Source organism: Oncorhynchus masou, chromosome 7 (assembly GCF_036934945.1).
Source record: "Oncorhynchus masou masou isolate Uvic2021 chromosome 7, UVic_Omas_1.1, whole genome shotgun sequence".
Classification (NCBI taxonomy): domain Eukaryota; kingdom Metazoa; phylum Chordata; class Actinopteri; order Salmoniformes; family Salmonidae; genus Oncorhynchus; species Oncorhynchus masou.
In genome coordinates this window covers 99,506-118,946 of record NC_088218.1, presented here as the reverse complement: position 1 = coordinate 118,946, position 19,441 = coordinate 99,506, and the positions used below count along the sequence as shown (strand labels likewise).

The following is a 19,441-nucleotide window of genomic DNA, read 5'->3' as shown; positions in this document are numbered from 1 at the left end:
TCTCCTCTCTGGCCCCTATATCTAACGTCTCTCTCCTCTCAGGCCCCTGTATCTAACGTCTCTCTCCTCTCTGGCCCCTGTATCTAACGTCTCTCTCCTCTCAGGCCCTGTATCTAACGTCTCTCTCCTCTCTGGCCCCTATATCTAACGTCTCTCTCCTCTCAGGCCCCTGTATCTAACGTCTCTCTCCTCTCTGGCCCTGTATATAACGTCTCTCTCCTCTCACGCCCCTATATCTAACGTCTCTCTCCTCTCAGGCCCTGTATCTAACGTCTCTCTCCTCTCTGGCCCCTATATCTAACGTCTCTCTCCTCTCAGGCCCTGTATCTAACGTCTCTCTCCTCTCTGGCCCCTATATCTAACGTCTCTCTCCTCTCAGGCCCTGTATCTAACGTCTCTCTCCTCTCAGGCCCTGTATCTAACGTCTCTCTCCTCTCTGGCCTTGTATCTAACGTCTCTCTCCTCTCAGGCCCTGTATCTAACGTCTCTCTCCTCTCAGGCCCCTGTATCTAACGTCTCTCTCCTCTCAGGCCCTGTATCTAACGTCTCTCTCCTCTCTGGCCCCTATATCTAACGTCTCTCTCCTCTCTGGCCCTGTATCTAACGTCTCTCTCCTCTCTGGCCCTGTATCTAACGTCTCTCTCCTCTCTGGCCCTGTATCTAACGTCTCTCTCCTCTCTGGCCCTGTATCTAACGTCTCTCTCCTCTCTGGCCCTGTATCTAACGTCTCTCTCCTCTCAGGCCCTGTATCTAACGTCTCTCTCCTCTCTGGCCCCTATATCTAACGTCTCTCTCCTCTCTGGCCCTGTATCTAACGTCTCTCTCCTCTCTGGCCCCTGTATCTAACGTCTCTCTCCTCTCTGGCCCCTGTATCTAACGTCTCTCTCCTCTCAGGCCCTGTATCTAACGTCTCTCTCCTCTCAGGCCCCTATATCTAACGTCTCTCTCCTCTCAGGCCCCGATATCTAACGTCTCTCTCCTCTCAGGCCCTGTATCTAACGTCTCTCTCCTCTCAGGCCCTGTATCTAACGTCTCTCTCCTCTCAGGCCCTGTATCTAACGTCTCTCTCCTCTCAGGCCCCTATATCTAACGTCTCTCTCCTCTCTGGCCCCTGTATCTAACGTCTCTCTCCTCTCAGGCCCTGTATCTAACGTCTCTCTCCTCTCAGGCCCCTATATCTAACGTCTCTCTCCTCTCAGGCCCTACATCTATGGCCCCACCTCTCAAGGAGAGAGGATGCAGATCCTACAGAACTTTAAACACAACCCCAAGATCAACACCATCTTCATCTCCAAGGTAACCAACTCCTCCCCCCCATCACGTGTCTCCAAGGTAACCAACCCCTCCCCCCATCACATAATATCTCCAAGGTTACCTGGGCTCCCATACGTGTTCGATTGGGTTCTGGTGACTGAGACGGCCGTTGCTCATCAAACCATTCAGTGACCTCTCGTGTCCCGTGGAGGGTTGGCGTTGTCATCCTGTGGGGGCCAAGCCAAGGTAGCCAAAATAATGGTCAAAATACTGGCCTGTCTCGCATTTTTATACATGCCCCTAAGCATGATGGGATGTTAACTGCTGAAATTAACTTCTTTTCGTCAACATCCGCTGAACTACAAATATTTAATTTTCATGAAATCACAAGTGCAATATAGAAAAACACAGTTTAGCTTGTTGTTAATTCACCTGGCATGTCACATTTCATAAAGGCTTTTCGGCGAAAGCTATCCAAGCGATTATGTTAGGACATCTCTCTCAGTAGACAAAACATTACAAACAGCTAGCAGCAAAATCGATTGGTCACGAAAGTGAGAAAAGCAATACAGTGAATCGCTTACCTTTGATGATCTTAGTATGTTTGCACTCACGAGACTCCCAGTTACACAATAAATGTTTGTTTTGTTCCATAAAGATTGTTTTTTTATATCCAAAAACTTCCATTTGGTTGGCGCGTTTTGTTGAGTATTCCACAGGCTCGTGCAGGTAACGACGGGCAGACGAAAATTCAAAATAGTATCCGTAAAGTTCGTAGAAACATGTCAAACGTTTTTTATAATCAATCCTCAGGTTGTTTTTACAATAAATAATCTATAATATTTCAACCGGACTGTACCTTCTTCAATAGGAGAGAGAGAGAGAAAATGTCTGCTCCAAGCTGCTCACGTATGCAAAACTCTGCTGGCACCCAGCCATCCAATGACGCGATCGTTCTCGCTCATTTTTCAGAATAAAAGCCTGAAACTATGTCTAAAGACTGTTCACGCCATGTGGAAGCCATGTCTAAAATGTCTCTCTCTTTCTGTCTCTGTCTCTCTCTCTCTCTCTGTCTCTCTCTCTCTCTCTGTCTCTCTCTCTCTCTCCCCCTCCCTCCCTCCAGGTGGGAGACACATCCTTTGACCTGCCTGAGGCTAATGTTCTGATCCAGATCTCTTCTCATGGAGGTTCTCGCAGACAGGAGGCTCAGAGGCTGGGCAGGGTGCTGCGAGCCAAGAAAGGTGTGTGTGTGTGTGTGTGTGTGTGTGTGTGTGTGTGTGTGTGTGTGTGTGTGGTGTAACCGTATGTATTGTGGTCAAATGCAATAATTGATTCGACTGTGAGATTGTTGACCACTGATGATAGTATTTTCCTGTTTCCCCTTTACACACACACACCTCCACACACACACACCTCCACTCACACACACCTCCACACACACACCTCCACACACACACACCTCCACACACACACACACACACCTCCACACACACACACACACACACACTCCACACACACACCTCCACACACACACACACACACCTCCACACACACACACACACACACCTCCACACACACCTCCACACACACACCTCCACACACACCTCCACACACGCACACCCACACCTCCACACACACACACCCACACACACCTCCACACACGCACACACACACCTCCACACACACACCCACACATACCACTCCACACATACCACTCCACACACACACACCTCCACACACACCCACACACACACACCTCCACCCACACACACACACCTCCACACACACACACTCCACACACACACACCCACACACACCACTCCACACACACACACACCTCTACACACACACCTCCACACACACCTACACACACACCTCCACACACACCTCCACACACACCTCCACACACACACATCTCCACACACACACACCCACACACACCACTCCACACACACACACACCTCCACACACACATCTCCACCTCCACACCTCCACACACACACACCTCCACACACACATCTCCACACACACATCTCCACCTCCACACCTCCACACACACACACCTCCACACACACACACCTCTACACACACACCTCCACACACACCTACACACACACCTCCACACACACCTACACACACACCTCCACACACACCTACACACACACCTCCACACACACACACCTCCACACACACACACCCACACACACCACTCCACACACACACACCTCCACACACACCTCCACACACACACACCTCCACACACACACACCTCCACACACACACCTCCACACACACACCTACACACACACCTCCACACACACACACCTCCACACACACACACCCACACACACCACTCCACACACCTCCACACACCTATACACACACCTCCACACACACACCTCCACACACACACCCTCCCCCTCCACCCAGGTATGGTCGCGGAGGAGTATAATGCCTACTTCTACTCGTTGGTGTCTCAGGATACTCAAGAGATGGCCTACAGCACCAAGAGACAGAGGTTCCTAGTGGACCAGGGATACAGCTTCAAGGTCCGTTACTATACAATACTAACCCTACAGTACCAAGAGGTCCGTTACTATACAATACTAACCCTACAGTACCAAGAGACAGAGGTTCCTAGTGGACCAGGGATACAGCTTCAAGGTCCGTTACAATACTAACCCTACAGTACCAAGAGACAGAGGTTCCTAGTGGACCAGGGATACAGCTTCAAGGTCCGTTACTATACAATACTAACCCTACAGCACCAAGAGACAGAGGTTCCTAGTGGACCAGGGATACAGCTTCAAGGTCCGTTACTATACTAACCCTACAGCACCAAGAGACCAGAGGTCCGTTACTATACAATACTAACCCTACAGCACCAAGAGACCAGAGGTCCGTTACTATACAATACTAACCCTACAGCACCAAGAGACAGAGGTTCCTAGTGGACCAGGGATACAGCTTCAAGGTCCGTTACTATACAATAATAACCCTACAGTACCAAGAGACAGAGGTTCCTAGTGGACCAGGGATACAGCTTCAAGGTCCGTTACGATACAATACTAACCCTACAGTACCAAGAGACAGAGGTTCCTAGTGGACCAGGGATACAGCTTCAAGGTCCGTTACTATACAATACTAACCCTACAGTACCAAGAGACAGAGGTTCCTAGTGGACCAGGGATACAGCTTCAAGGTCCGTTACTATACAATACTAACCCTACAGTACCAAGAGACAGAGGTTCCTAGTGGACCAGGGATACAGCTTCAAGGTCCGTTACTATACAATACTAACCCTACAGTACCAAGAGGTCCGTTACTATACAATACTAACCCTACAGTACCAAGAGGTCCGTTACTATACTATACTAACCCTACAGCACCAAGAGACAGAGGTTCCTAGTGGACCAGGGATACAGCTTCAAGGTCCGTTACTATACTAACCCTACAGTACCAAGAGACAGAGGTTCCTAGTGGACCAGGGATACAGCTTCAAGGTCCATTACTATACAATACTAACCCTACAGTACCAAGAGGTCTGTTACTATACAATACTAACCCTACAGCACCAAGAGACAGAGGTTCCTAGTGGACCAGGGATACAGCTTCAAGGTCCGTTACTATACAATACTAACCCTACAGTACCAAGAGGTCCGTTACTATACAATACTAACCCTACAGTACCAAGAGGTCCGTTACTATACAATACTAACCCTACAGCACCAAGAGACAGAGGTTCCTAGTGGACCAGGGATACAGCTTCAAGGTCCGTTACGATACAATACTAACCCTACAGTACCAAGAGGTCCGTTACTATACAATACTAACCCTACAGCACCAAGAGACAGAGGTTCCTAGTGGACCAGGGATACAGCTTCAAGGTCCGTTACGATACAATACTAACCCTACAGTACCAAGAGACAGAGGTTCCTAGTGGACCAGGGATACAGCTTCAAGGTCCGTTACGATACAATACTAACCCTACAGTACCAAGAGACAGAGGTTCCTAGTGGACCAGGGATACAGCTTTAAGGTCCGTTACTATACTAACCCTACAGCACCAAGAGACAGAGGTTCCTAGTGGACCAGGGATACAGCTTTAAGGTCCGTTACTATACTAACCCTACAGCACCAAGAGACCAGAGGTCCGTTACTATACTATACTAACCCTACAGCACCAAGAGACAGAGGTTCCTAGTGGACCAGGGATACAGCTTCAAGGTCCGTTACTATACAATACTAACCCTACAGCACCAAGAGACAGAGGTTCCTAGTGGACCAGGGATACAGCTTCAAGGTCCGTTACTATACAATACTAACCCTACAGCACCAAGAGACAGAGGTTCCTAGTGGACCAGGGATACAGCTTCAAGGTCCGTTACTATACTAACCCTACAGTACCAAGAGACAGAGGTTCCTAGTGGACCAGGGATACAGCTTCAAGGTCCGTTACTATACTAACCCTACAGCACCAAGAGACAGAGGTCCGTTACTATACAATACTAACCCTACAGCACCAAGAGACCAGAGGTCCGTTACTATACAATACTAACCCTACAGCACCAAGAGACAGAGGTTCCTAGTGGACCAGGGATACAGCTTTAAGGTCCGTTACTATACAATACTAACCCTACAGTACCAAGAGACCAGAGGTTCCTAGTGGACCAGGGATACAGCTTCAAGGTCCGTTACTATACAATACTAACCCTACAGTACCAAGAGGTCCGTTACTATACAATACTAACCCTACAGTACCAAGAGGTCCGTTACTATACAATACTAACCCTACAGCACCAAGAGACAGAGGTTCCTAGTGGACCAGGGATACAGCTTCAAGGTCCGTTACTATACAATACTAACCCTACAGTACCAAGAGACAGAGGTTCCTAGTGGACCAGGGATACAGCTTCAAGGTCCGTTACGATACAATACTAACCCTACAGCACCAAGAGACAGAGGTTCCTAGTGGACCAGGGATACAGCTTCAAGGTCCGTTACTATACTAACCCTACAGCACCAAGAGACAGAGGTTCCTAGTGGACCAGGGATACAGCTTCAAGGTCCGTTACTATACTAACCCTACAGCACCAAGAGACAGAGGTCCGTTACTATACAATACTAACCCTACAGCACCAAGAGACAGAGGTTCCTAGTGGACCAGGGATACAGCTTTAAGGTCCGTTACTATACTAACCCTACAGTACCAAGAGACCAGAGGTTCCTAGTGGACCAGGGATACAGCTTCAAGGTCCGTTACTATACAATACTAACCCTACAGCACCAAGAGACAGAGGTTCCTAGTGGACCAGGGATACAGCTTCAAGGTCCGTTACGATACAATACTAACCCTACAGTACCAAGAGGTCCGTTACTATACAATACTAACCCTACAGTACCAAGAGACAGAGGTTCCTAGTGGACCAGGGATACAGCTTCAAGGTCCGTTACTATACTAACCCTACAGCACCAAGAGACAGAGGTTCCTAGTGGACCAGGGATACAGCTTCAAGGTCCGTTACGATACAATACTAACCCTACAGCACCAAGAGACAGAGGTTCCTAGTGGACCAGGGATACAGCTTCAAGATCCGTTACTATACAATAATAACCCTACAGTACCAAGAGACAGAGGTTCCTAGTGGACCAGGGATACAGCTTCAAGGTCCGTTACTATACAATACTAACCCTACAGCACCAAGAGGTCCGTTACTATACAATACTAACCCTACAGTACCAAGAGACAGAGGTTCCTAGTGGACCAGGGATACAGCTTCAAGGTCCGTTACTATACAATACTAACCCTACAGCACCAAGAGACAGAGGTTCCTAGTGGACCAGGGATACAGCTTCAAGGTCCGTTACTATACAATACTAACCCTACAGCACCAAGAGGTCCGTTACTATACAATACTAACCCTACAGTACCAAGAGGTCCGTTACTATACAATACTAACCCTACAGCACCAAGAGACAGAGGTTCCTAGTGGACCAGGGATACAGCTTCATGTTCCGTTACGATACAATACTAACCCTACAGTACCAAGAGGTCCGTTACTATACAATACTAACCCTACAGTACCAAGAGGTCCGTTACTATACAATACTAACCCTACAGCACCAAGAGACCAGAGGTCCGTTACTATACAATACTAACCCTACAGTACCAAGACACCAGAGGTCCGTTACTATACAATACTAACCCTACAGCACCAAGAGACCAGAGGTCCGTTACGATACAATACTAACCCTACAGTACCAAGACACCAGAGGTCCGTTACTATACAATACTAACCCTACAGCACCAAGAGACCAGAGGTCCGTTACGATACAATACTAACCCTACAGTACCAAGACACCAGAGGTCCGTTACTATACAATACTAACCTTACAGTACCAAGTGACCAGAGGTCCGTTGATCTTTTTTTTGGGGGGGGGGAGACATGCTTTTAAAGGGATAGTTGGAGATTTTGGTATTAATCCCAAAAGTCAGCGCCATCTAATGAGCATAATTTAAAAACATCCCCATTAAAAATCTGTCCGTTTGAGATATATTTATAGTTGTTATAAATCTGTCAGTTTGAGATATATTTATCCCTGTTATAAATCTGTCAGTTTGAGATAGATATATTTAAATATCTAAGTTTACTTACATTTATCCAACTATAGTTCTATTTTTTTTCAGAAGGACTCAGGGATCCCATGGTCTTGCTCTCCCTCCCATTTTCTCTGCCCCCCTCCCACCCCCAACCCCCACCCCCTTCTCATACAACCCTGCTCTCTGTCCTGATCACATGTAAATGGCAGATACTGAATGACCTGTGGAGCTCTGAGGTTCTGGAACATTGGAGCTCTGAGGTTCCGGGAACATTGGAGCTCTGTGGTTCCGGAACATTGGAGCTTTGAGGTTCCGGAACATTGGAGCTCTGAGGTTCCGGAACATTGGAGCTCTGAGGTTCCGGGAACATTGGAGCTCTGAGGTTCCGGGAACATTGGAGCTCTGAGGTTCCGGGAACATTGTAGCTCTGAGGTTCCGGGAACATTGTAGCTCTGAGGTTCCGGGAACATTGGAGCTCTGAGGTTCCGGAACATTGGAGCTCTGAGGTTCCGGAACATTGGAGCTCTGAGGTTCCGGAACATTGGAGCTCTGAAGTTCTGGGAACATTAGAGCTCTGAGGTTCCGGAACATTGGAGCTCTGAGGTTCCGGAACATACTTTCAAGAAAAAAGTATTTTTAGTTTGACCTGATCACAGAGTTGGGGGAAAGAGTGCTCTAGTTTGCTCCGGCTCAAATTAAGCACTGATCTAATCTATGTGTCCTTCCCCCTCTCTCTCTCTCTCCTCCTCCTCCCTAATCTCCTCCTCTCCACCAGGTCATCACTAAAATGGCGGGGATGGAGGAGGATAATCTGATGTTCTCCTCCAGAGAGGAGCAGTATCAGCTGCTCCAGAAGGTTCTGGCGGCTACAGACCTCGACGCAGAGGAGGAAGTGGTCATCGGAGAGAATGGACGGCCAATGGTATGTATACACACCTCTTGTCAATCAATCAATCAATCAATCAATCAATGAAATGTGGACATCCGTTCTGGTTTGACTTCTGTCTGTCCAGCATGGGAAACGCATCTGGTCTGTCAAGTTCTGAAGTCAGGCATTTAAAACCTTTAAAACCTTATAACCTCTCTCTCCCCTCCAGTTCTATATTATAACCTCTCTCTCCCTCTCCAGTTCTATATTCTAACCTCTCTCCCCTCCAGTTCTATATTCTAACCTCTCTCTCCCCTCCAGTTCTATATTCTAACCTCTCTCTCCCCTCCAGTTCTATATTCTAAACTCTCTCTCCCCTCCAGTTCTATATTATAACCTCTCTCTCCCCTCCAGTTCTATATTCTAAACTCTCTCCCCTCCAGTTCTATATTCTAACCTCTCTCCCCTCCAGTTCTATATTATAAACTCTCTCCCCTCCAGTTCTATATTCTAACCTCTCTCTCCCCTCCAGTTCTATATTCTAACCTCTCTCTCTCTCTCTCCACCTCCAGTTCTATATTATAAACTCTCTCCCCTCCAGTTCTATATTCTAACCTCTCTCTCCACCTCCAGTTCTATATTCTAAACTCTCTTTCCCCTCCAGTTCTATATTCTAACCTCTCTCTCCAGTTCTATATTCTAACCTCTCTCTCCCCTCCAGTTCTATATTCTAAACTCTCTCCCCTCCAGTTCTATATTCTAACCTCTCTCTCCCCTCCAGTTCTATATTCTAAACTCTCTCTCCCCTCCAGTTCTATATTCTAACCTCTCTCTCCCCTCCAGTTCTATATTCTAAACTCTCTTTCCCCTCCAGTTCTATATTCTAACCTCTCTCTCCAGTTCTATATTCTAAACTCTCTCTCTCTCCAGTTCTATATTCTAACCTCTCTCTCCCCTCCAGTTCTATATTATAAACTCTCTCCCCTCCAGTTCTATATTCTAACCTCTCTCTCCCCTCCAGTTCTATATTCTAACCTCTCTTTCCCCTCCAGTTCTATATTCTAAACTCTCTTTCCCCTCCAGTTCTATATTCTAACCTCTCTCTCTCTCCAGTTCTATATTCTAACCTCTCTCTCCCCTCCAGTTCTATATTCTAAACTCTCTTTCCCCTCCAGTTCTATATTCTAACCTCTCTTTCCCCTCCAGTTCTATATTCTAAACTCTCTTTCCCCTCCAGTTCTATATTCTAACCTCTCTCTCTCTCCAGTTCTATATTCTAACCTCTCTCTCCCCTCCAGTTCTATATTCTAAACTCTCTTTCCCCTCCAGTTCTATATTCTAACCTCTCTTTCCCCTCCAGTTCTATATTCTAACCTCTTTCCCCTCCAGTTCTATATTCTAACCTCTCTCTCCCCTCCAGTTCTATATTCTAAACTCTCTTTCCCCTCCAGTTCTATATTCTAACCTCTCTCTCTCTCCAGTTCTATATTCTAACCTCTCTCTCTCTCCAGTTCTATATTCTAAACTCTCTTTCCCCTCCAGTTCTATATTTTAACCTCTCTCTCTCTCCAGTTCTATATTCTAAACTCTCTCTCCCCTCCAGTTCTATATTCTAACCTCTCTCTCTCTCTACAGTTCTATATTTTAACCTCTCTCCCCTCCAGTTCTATATTCTAACCTCTCTCCCCTCCAGTTCTATATTCTAACCTCTCTCTCCAGTTCTATATTCTAACCTCTCTCCCCTCCAGTTCTATATTCTAACCTCTCTCCCCTCCAGTTCTATATTCTAACCTCTCTCCCCTCCAGTTCTATATTCTAACCTCTCTCTCCCCTCCAGTTCTATATTCTAACCTCTCTCTCTCTCTACAGTTCTATATTTTAACCTCTCTCCCCTCCAGTTCTATATTCTAACCTCTCTCTCCCCTCCAGTTCTATATTCTAACCTCTCTCCCCTCCAGTTCTATATTCTAACCTCTCTCCCCCCCAGTTCTATATTCTAACCTCTCTCCCCTCCAGTTCTATATTCTAACCTCTCTCTCTCCAGTTCTAACCTCTCCCTCTCTCCCCTCCAGTTCTATATTCTAACCTCTCTCTCTCTCCAGTTCTATATTCTAACCTCTCTCTCTCTCCAGTTCTATATTCTAACCTCTCTCTCTCTCCAGTTCTATATTCTAACCTCTCTCTCTCCAGTTCTATATTCTAACCTCCCTCCCCTCCAGTTCTATATTCTAACCTCTCTCCCCCCAGTTCTATATTCTAACCTCTCTCCCCTCCAGTTCTATATTCTAACCTCTCTCTCTCCAGTTCTAACCTCTCTCTCTCTCCCCTCAAGTTCTATATTCTAACCTCTCTCTCTCTCCAGTTCTATATTCTAACCTCTCTCTCTCTCCAGTTCTATATTCTAACCTCTCTCTCTCCAGTTCTATATTCTAACCTCCCTCCCCTCCAGTTCTATATTCTAACCTCTCTCTCTCTCTCCCCTCCAGTTCTATATTCTAACCTCTCTCTCAAGTTCTATATTCTAACCTCTCTCTCTCTCCAGTTCTATATTCTAAACTCTCTTTCCCCTCCAATTCTATATTCTAACCTATCTCTCTCTCTACAGTTATATATTCTAACCTCTCTCTCCCCTCCAGTTCTATATTCTAACCTCTCTCTCTCCAGTTCTATATTTTAACCTCTCTCTCCAGTTCTATATTCTAACCTCTCTCCCCTCCAGTTCTATATTCTAACCTCTCTCTCTCTCTCCCCTCCAGTTCTATATTCTAACCTCTCTCTCTCAAGTTCTATATTCTAACCTCTCTCTCTCTCCAGTTCTATATTCTAAACTCTCTTTCCCCTCCAATTCTATATTCTAACCTCTCTCTCTCTCTACAGTTATATATTCTAACCTCTCTCTCCCCTCCAGTTCTATATTCTAACCTCTCTCTCTCCAGTTCTATATTTTAACCTCTCTCTCCAGTTCTATATTCTAACCTCTCTCCCCTCCAGTTCTATATTCTAACCTCTCTCTCTCTCTCCCCTCCAGTTCTATATTCTAACCTCTCTCTCTCAAGTTCTATATTCTAGCCTCTCTCTCTCTCCAGTTCTATATTCTAACCTCTCTCTCCCCTCCAGTTCTATATTCTAACCTCTCTCTCTCTCTACAGTTCTATATTCTAACTTCTCTCTCTCTCCAGTTCTATATTCTAACCTCCCTCCCCTCCAGTTCTATATTCTAACCTCTCTCTCCTCTCCAGTTCTATATTCTAACCTCTCTCCCCTCCAGTTCTATATTCTAACCTCTCTCTCTCTCTCCCTCCAGTTCTATATTCTAACCTCTCTCTCCTCTCCAGTTCTATATTCTAACCTCTCTCCCCTCCAGTTCTATATTCTAACCTCTCTCTCTCTCTCCCCTCCAGTTCTATATTCTAACCTCTCTCCCCTCCAGTTCTATATTCTAACCTCTCTCTCTCAAGTTCTATATTCTAGCCTCTCTCTCTCCAGTTCCATATTCTAACCTCTCTCTCTCTCCAGTTCTATATTCTAACCTCCTCCCCTCCAGTTCTATATTCTAACCTCTCTCTCCTCTCCAGTTCTATATTCTAACCTCTCTCCCCTCCAGTTCTATATTCTAACCTCTCTCTCTCTCTCCCCTCCAGTTCTATATTCTAACCTCTCTCTCCTCTCCAGTTCTATATTCTAACCTCTCTCCCCTCCAGTTCTATATTCTAACCTCTCTCTCTCTCTCCCCTCCAGTTCTATATTCTAACCTCTCTCCCCTCCAGTTCTATATTCTAACCTCTCTCTCCTCTCCAGTTCTATATTCTAACCTCTCTCCCCTCCAGTTCTATATTCTAACCTCTCTCTCTCTCTCCCCTCCAGTTCTATATTCTAACCTCTCTCTCCTCTCCAGTTCTATATTCTAACCTCTCTCTCCCCTCCAGTTCTATATTCTAACCTCTCTCCCTCCAGTTCTATATTCTAACCTCCCTCCCCTCCAGTTCTATATTCTAACCTCTCTCTCTCAAGTTCTATATTCTAACCTCTCTCTCTCTCCAGTTCTATATTCTAACCTCTCTCCCCTCCAGTTCTATATTCTACTCTCTCTCTCTCTCTCTCTCTCTCTCTCTCTCTCTCTCTCTCTCTCTCTCTCTCTCTCTCTCTCTCTCTCTCTCTCTCTCCCCTCCAGTTCTATATTCTAACCTCTCTCTCTCTCTCTCTCTCTCTCTCTCTCTAACCTCTCTCTCTCTCTCTCTCTCTCCCCTCCAGTTCTATATTCTAACCTCTCCCTCTCTCCAGTTCTATATTCTAACCTCTCTCCCTCTCCAGTTCTATATTCTAACCTCTCTCCCTCTCCAGTTCTATATTCTAACCTCTCTCTCTCTCTCTCTCTCTCTCTCTCTCCCCCTCCAGTTCTATATTCTAACCTCTCTCTCTCCAGTTCTATATTCTAACCTCTCTCTCTCTCTACAGTTCTATATTCTAACCTCTCTCCCTCTCCGGTTCTATATTCTAACCTCTCTCTCTCTCCGGTTCTATATTCTAACCTCTCTCCCTCTCCAGTTCTATATTCTAACCTCTCTCTCCAGTTCTATATTCTAACCTCTCTCTCTCTCTCCAGTTCCAACGGAGGCCAGGTACCATGAGCTCCATGTCTGGTGCTGATGATTCTGTCTACATGGAGTATCGCTCTCGAGGCAGCCGGGCCCACCTGGGTAACAACATCCACCCGCTCTTCAAGCGCTTCAGGAAGGGCCCGTAGGTCTCTGCTCTAATCTGCTGCGCTATATAGGGAACACGGCGTTACTGTGGGATGCTGCCGGGGTGTTGTGGAAGGGATTCCTCGGCTCAGGTCTGGCGAGAGGTAACCGCTATAGACCCTGGTAGGAGGAACGTGTTCCCTGTGTGTTTCAGAGAGAACCCGGTTCTGCAACGCCACCATCACCTCAGTTCTAGGGCTTTTAGTTGTTCAGAGAGGGATACTAAATGTGATCTTTGATCTTTCTCATATTTCATTCATGTGTTTCTGTTTTTGTCTTGACATTGTTGCCATGAAATGCTTTTTGAAATAAAACAGGAATTTTTGGGATTAGTTTGTATATTTATTTACTGTTTGCAGAATCAGTGTCTCAACCAAGTGTGATTCAAATGCTGTCACGCCCCTCTACCCTACCCTCTACCCTCTACCCTCTACCCTCTACCCTACCCTCTACCCTCTACCCTCTACCCTACCCTCTACCCTCTACCCTCTACCCTACCCCCTACCCTCTACCCTCTACCCTCTACCCTACCCTCTACCCTCTACCCTCTACCCCCTACCTCTACCCTCTACCCTCTACCCTACCCTCTACCCTCTACCCTACCCTCTACCCTACCCTCTACCCTACCCCCTACCCTCTACCCTCTACCCTCTACCCTACCCTCTACCCTACCCTCTACCCTCTACCCTCTACCCTACCCTCTACCCTCTACCCTACCCTCTACCCTACCCTCTACCCTACCCTCTACCCTACCCTCTACCCTACCCTCTACCCTCTACCCTCTACCCTACCCTCTACCCTACCCTCTACCCTCCCTCTACCCTCTACCCTCTACCCTCTACCCTACCCTCTACCCTCTACCCTCCCCTCTACCCTACCCTCTACCCTCTACCCTACCCTCTACTCTACCCTCTACCCTACCCTCTACCCTCTACCCTCCCTCTACCCTCTACCCTCTACCCTACCCTCTACCCTACCCTCTACCCTCTACCCTACCCTCTACCCTACCCTCTACCCTACCCTCTACCCTCTACCCTACCCTCTACCCTCTACCCTACCCTCTACCCTACCCTCTACCCTCTACCCTCTACCCTACCCTCTACCCTCTACCCTACCCTCTACCCTACCCTCTACCCTACCCTCTACCCTACCCTCTACCCTACCCTACCCTCTACCCTACCCTCTACCCTACCCCTACCCTACCCTCTACCCTACCCTCTACCCTCCCTCTACTCTCCCCCTACCCTCTACCCTGCCTCTACCCTACCCTACCCTCTACCCTCCCTCTACTCTCCCCCTACCCTCTACCCTACCCTCTACCCTACCCTCTACCCTACCCTACCCTCTACTCTCCCTCTACCCTACCCCCCCCCCCTCTACCCTCCCCCTCCCCTGCAGCAGGCACAGACATCATCCTCAGGACACCCAGTTAAAAACCTGGATCCTACCACGAACCCAAATTGGATTGCGAAAAAAAAATAATTCAATCCAGATCCGTGTTTAGTTGAGCTAATTACTTCATCGGGATCCGAATTAGCTGTTACCCATAGCAACGTGTGCTCTTCCTCGGGTCAAGCTGGGATGTAATGAAAACCCCCAGAGGATGTGGGGAAAGTTCAAAGAGTCGTATGGACTGTAATCCTGTTGAGTCCGAGATTAAACTGGAGAAGATCCCCTGCCAGAAGATGCTGTTTCAACGACAGGAGGAAAACAGGGGACTGGAACCGACAACAAGAATGCAAATATATACAGGTCAGAACCAGAACCTTATTCAATGTCCAGGGTCCTGGAGTGGTTGTATATACAGGTCAGAACCTTATTCAATGTCCAGGGTTCTGGAGTGGTTGTATATACAGGTCAGAACCTTATTCAATGTCCAGGGTCCTGGAGTGGTTGTATATACAGGTCAGAACCTTATTCAATGTCCAGGGTCCTGGAGTGGTTGTATATACAGGTCAGAACCAGAACCTTATTCAATGTCCAGGGTCCTGGAGTGGTTGTATATACAGGTCAGTACCAGAACCTTATTCAATGTCCAGGGTCCTGGAGTGGTTGTATATACAGGTCAGAACCAGAACCTTATTCAATGTCCAGGGTCCTGGAGTGGTTGTATATACAGGTCAGAACCAGAACCTTATTCAATGTCCAGGGTTCTGGAGTGGTTGTATATACAGGTCAGTACCAGAACCTTATTCAATGTCCAGGGTCCTGGAGTGGTTGTATATACAGGTCAGAACCTTATTCAATGTCCAGGGTTCTGGAGTGGTTGTATATACAGGTCAGTACCTTATTCAATGTCCAGGGTTCTGGAGTGGTTGTATATACAGGTCAGAACCTTATTCAATGTCCAGGGTTCTGGAGTGGTTGTATATAGAGGTCAGTACCTTATTCAATGTCCAGGGTTCTGGAGTGGTTGTATATAGAGGTCAGAACCTTATTCAATGTCCAGGGTCCTGGAGTGGTTGTATATACAGGTCAGAACCTTATTCAATGTCCAGGGTCCAGGAGTGGTTGTATATACAGGTCAGAACCTTATTCAATGTCCAGGGTTCTGGAGTGGTTGTATATACAGGTCAGTACCTTATTCAATGTCCAGGGTTCTGGAGTGGTTGTATATACAGGTCAGAACCTTATTCAATGTCCAGGGTTCTGGAGTGGTTGTATAGACAGGTCAGAACCTTATTCAATGTCCAGGGTTCTGGAGTGGTTGTATATACAGGTCAGAACCTTATTCAATGTCCAGGGTCCTGGAGTGGTTGTATAGACAGGTCAGAACCTTATTCAATGTCCAGGGTTCTGGAGTGGTTGTATATACAGGTCAGAACCAGAACCTTATTCAATGTCCAGGGTTCTGGAGTGGTTGTATATACAGGTCAGTACCTTATTCAATGTCCAGGGTTCTGGAGTGGTTGTATATACAGGTCAGAACCAGAACCTTATTCAATGTCCAGGGTTCTGGAGTGGTTGTATAGACAGGTCAGAACCTTATTCAATGTCCAGGGTTCTGGAGTGGTTGTATATACAGGTCAGAACCTTATTCAATGTCCAGGGTTCTGGAGTGGTTGTATATACAGGTCAGAACCAGAACCTTATTCAATGTCCAGGGTTCTGGAGTGGTTGTATATACAGGTCAGAACCTTATTCAATGTCCAGGGTCCAGGAGTGGTTGTATATACAGGTCAGAACCTTATTCAATGTCCAGGGTTCTGGAGTGGTTGTATATACAGGTCAGTACCTTATTCAATGTCCAGGGTTCTGGAGTGGTTGTATATACAGGTCAGAACCTTATTCAATGTCCAGGGTTCTGGAGTGGTTGTATAGACAGGTCAGAACCTTATTCAATGTCCAGGGTTCTGGAGTGGTTGTATATACAGGTCAGAACCTTATTCAATGTCCAGGGTCCTGGAGTGGTTGTATAGACAGGTCAGAACCTTATTCAATGTCCAGGGTTCTGGAGTGGTTGTATATACAGGTCAGAACCAGAACCTTATTCAATGTCCAGGGTTCTGGAGTGGTTGTATATACAGGTCAGTACCTTATTCAATGTCCAGGGTTCTGGAGTGGTTGTATATACAGGTCAGAACCAGAACCTTATTCAATGTCCAGGGTTCTGGAGTGGTTGTATAGACAGGTCAGAACCTTATTCAATGTCCAGGGTTCTGGAGTGGTTGTATATACAGGTCAGAACCTTATTCAATGTCCAGGGTTCTGGAGTGGTTGTATATACAGGTCAGAACCAGAACCTTATTCAATGTCCAGGGTTCTGGAGTGGTTGTATATACAGGTCAGAACCTTATTCAATGTCCAGGGTTCTGGAGTGGTTGTATATACAGGTCAGTACCAGAACCTTATTCAATGTCCAGGGTTCTGGAGTGGTTGTATATACAGGTCAGTACCAGAACCTTATTCAATGTCCAGGGTTCTGGAGTGGTTGTATATACAGGTCAGTACCAGAACCTTATTCAATGTCCAGGGTCCTGGAGTGGTTGTATATACAGGTCAGTACCAGAACCTTATTCAATGTCCAGGGTTCTGGAGTGGTTGTATATACAGGTCAGAACCTTATTCAATGTCCAGGGTCCTGGAGTGGTTGTATATACAGGTCAGAACCTTATTCAATGTCCAGGGTCCTGGAGTGGTTGTATATACAGGTCAGAACCTTATTCAATGACCGGGGTCCTGGAGTGGTTGTATATACAGGTCAGTACCAGAACCTTATTCAATGACCAGGGTTCTGGAGTGGTTGTATATACAGGTCAGTACCAGAACCTTATTCAATGTCCAGGGTTCTGGAGTGGTTGTATATACAGGTCAGTACCAGAACCTTATTCAATGTCCAGGGTCCTGGAGTGGTTGTATATACAGGTCAGAACCTTATTCAATGTCCAGGGTTCTGGAGTGGTTGTATATACAGGTCAGAACCTTATTCAATGTCCAGGGTCCTGGAGTGGTTGTATATACAGGTCAGAACCTTATTCAATGTCCAGGGTTCTGGAGTGGTTGTATATACAGGTCAGAACCTTATTCAATGTCCAGGGTCCTGGAGTGGTTGTATATACAGGTCAGAACCTTATTCAATGTCCAGGGTCCTGGAGTGGTTGTATATACAGGTCAGTACCAGAACCTTATTCAATGTCCAGGGTTCTGGAGTGGTTGTATTTACAGGTCAGAACCTTATTCAATGTCCAGGGTCCTGGAGTGGTTGTATATACAGGTCAGAACCAGAACCTTATTCAATGTCCAGGGTCCTGGAGTGGTTGTATAGACAGGTCAGTACCAGAACCTTATTCAATGTCCAGGGTCCTGGAGTGGTTATATATACAGGTCAGTACCAGAACCTTATTCAATGTCCAGGGTCCTGGAGTGGTTGTATATACAGGTCAGAACCTTATTCAATGTCCAGGGTCCTGGAGTGGTTGTATAGACAGGTCAGTACCTTATTCAATGTCCAGGGTCCTGGAGTGGTTGTATATACAGGTCAGAACCAGAACCTTATTCAATGTCCAGGGTCCTGGAGTGGTTGTATATACAGGTCAGAACCTTATTCAATGTCCAGGGTCCTGGAGTGGTTGTATATACAGGTCAGAACCAGAACCTTATTCAATGTCCAGGGTTCTGGAGTGGTTGTATATACAGGTCAGTACCTTATTCAATGTCCAGGGTTCTGGAGTGGTTGTATATACAGGTCAGAACCAGAACCGTATTCAATGTCCAGGGTTCTGGAGTGGTTGTATATACAGGTCAGTACCTTATTCAATGTCCAGGGTTCTGGAGTGGTTGTATATACAGGTCAGAACCTTATTCAATGTCCAGGGTCCTGGAGTGGTTGTATATACAGGTCAGTACCTTATTCAATGTCCAGGGTCCTGGAGTGGTTGTATATACAGGTCAGAACCAGAACCTTATTCAATGTCCAGGGTTCTGGAGTGGTTGTATATACAGGTCAGTACCTTATTCAATGTCCAGGGTTCTGGAGTGGTTGTATATACAGGTCAGAACCAGAACCTTATTCAATGTCCAGGGTCCTGGAGTGGTTGTATATACAGGTCAGAACCAGAACCTTATTCAATGTCCAGGGTCCTGGAGTGGTTGTATATACAGGTCAGTACCTTATTCAATGTCCAGGGTTCTGGAGTGGTTGTATATACAGGTCAGTACCTTATTCAATGTCCAGGGTCCTGGAGTGGTTGTATATACAGGTCAGAACCAGAACCTTATTCAATGTCCAGGGTTCTGGAGTGGTTGTATATACAGGTCAGAACCTTATTCAATGTCCAGGGTCCTGGAGTGGTTGTATAGACAGGTCAGAACCTTATTCAATGACCAGGGTCCTGGAGTGGTTGTATATACAGGTCAGTACCTTATTCAATGTCCAGGGTTCTGGAGTGGTTATATATACAGGTCAGAACCTTATTCAATGTCCAGGGTTCTGGAGTGGTTGTATATACAGGTCAGTACCTTATTCAATGTCCAGGG

The 19,441-nt window shown here is 46.4% G+C and overlaps 2 protein-coding genes across 2 annotated transcripts in view; both read left to right on the top strand.

The window, feature by feature from the left end:
* Positions 1–13,794, top strand: part of LOC135543107 (general transcription and DNA repair factor IIH helicase subunit XPB-like) — a 93,000-nt gene extending 79,206 nt beyond the window's left edge. Inside the window, exons 12-16 of the mRNA XM_064970182.1 lie at positions 1,200–1,296; positions 2,378–2,495; positions 3,685–3,803; positions 8,631–8,777; positions 13,327–13,794. Of these exons, the coding sequence (XP_064826254.1) occupies positions 1,200–1,296; positions 2,378–2,495; positions 3,685–3,803; positions 8,631–8,777; positions 13,327–13,467 (622 nt within the window). The 3' untranslated portion in view covers positions 13,468–13,794. The remainder of the gene's footprint in view (positions 1–1,199; positions 1,297–2,377; positions 2,496–3,684; positions 3,804–8,630; positions 8,778–13,326) is intronic.
* A 1,256-nt stretch (positions 13,795–15,050) lies between these two features.
* The window catches only part of LOC135543105 (cytochrome P450 27C1-like), a 62,928-nt gene continuing 58,537 nt past the window's right edge, over positions 15,051–19,441 (top strand). The window contains exon 1 of the mRNA XM_064970180.1: positions 15,051–15,217. The gene's annotated coding sequence lies outside the window, so the exon portion shown is untranslated. The remainder of the gene's footprint in view (positions 15,218–19,441) is intronic.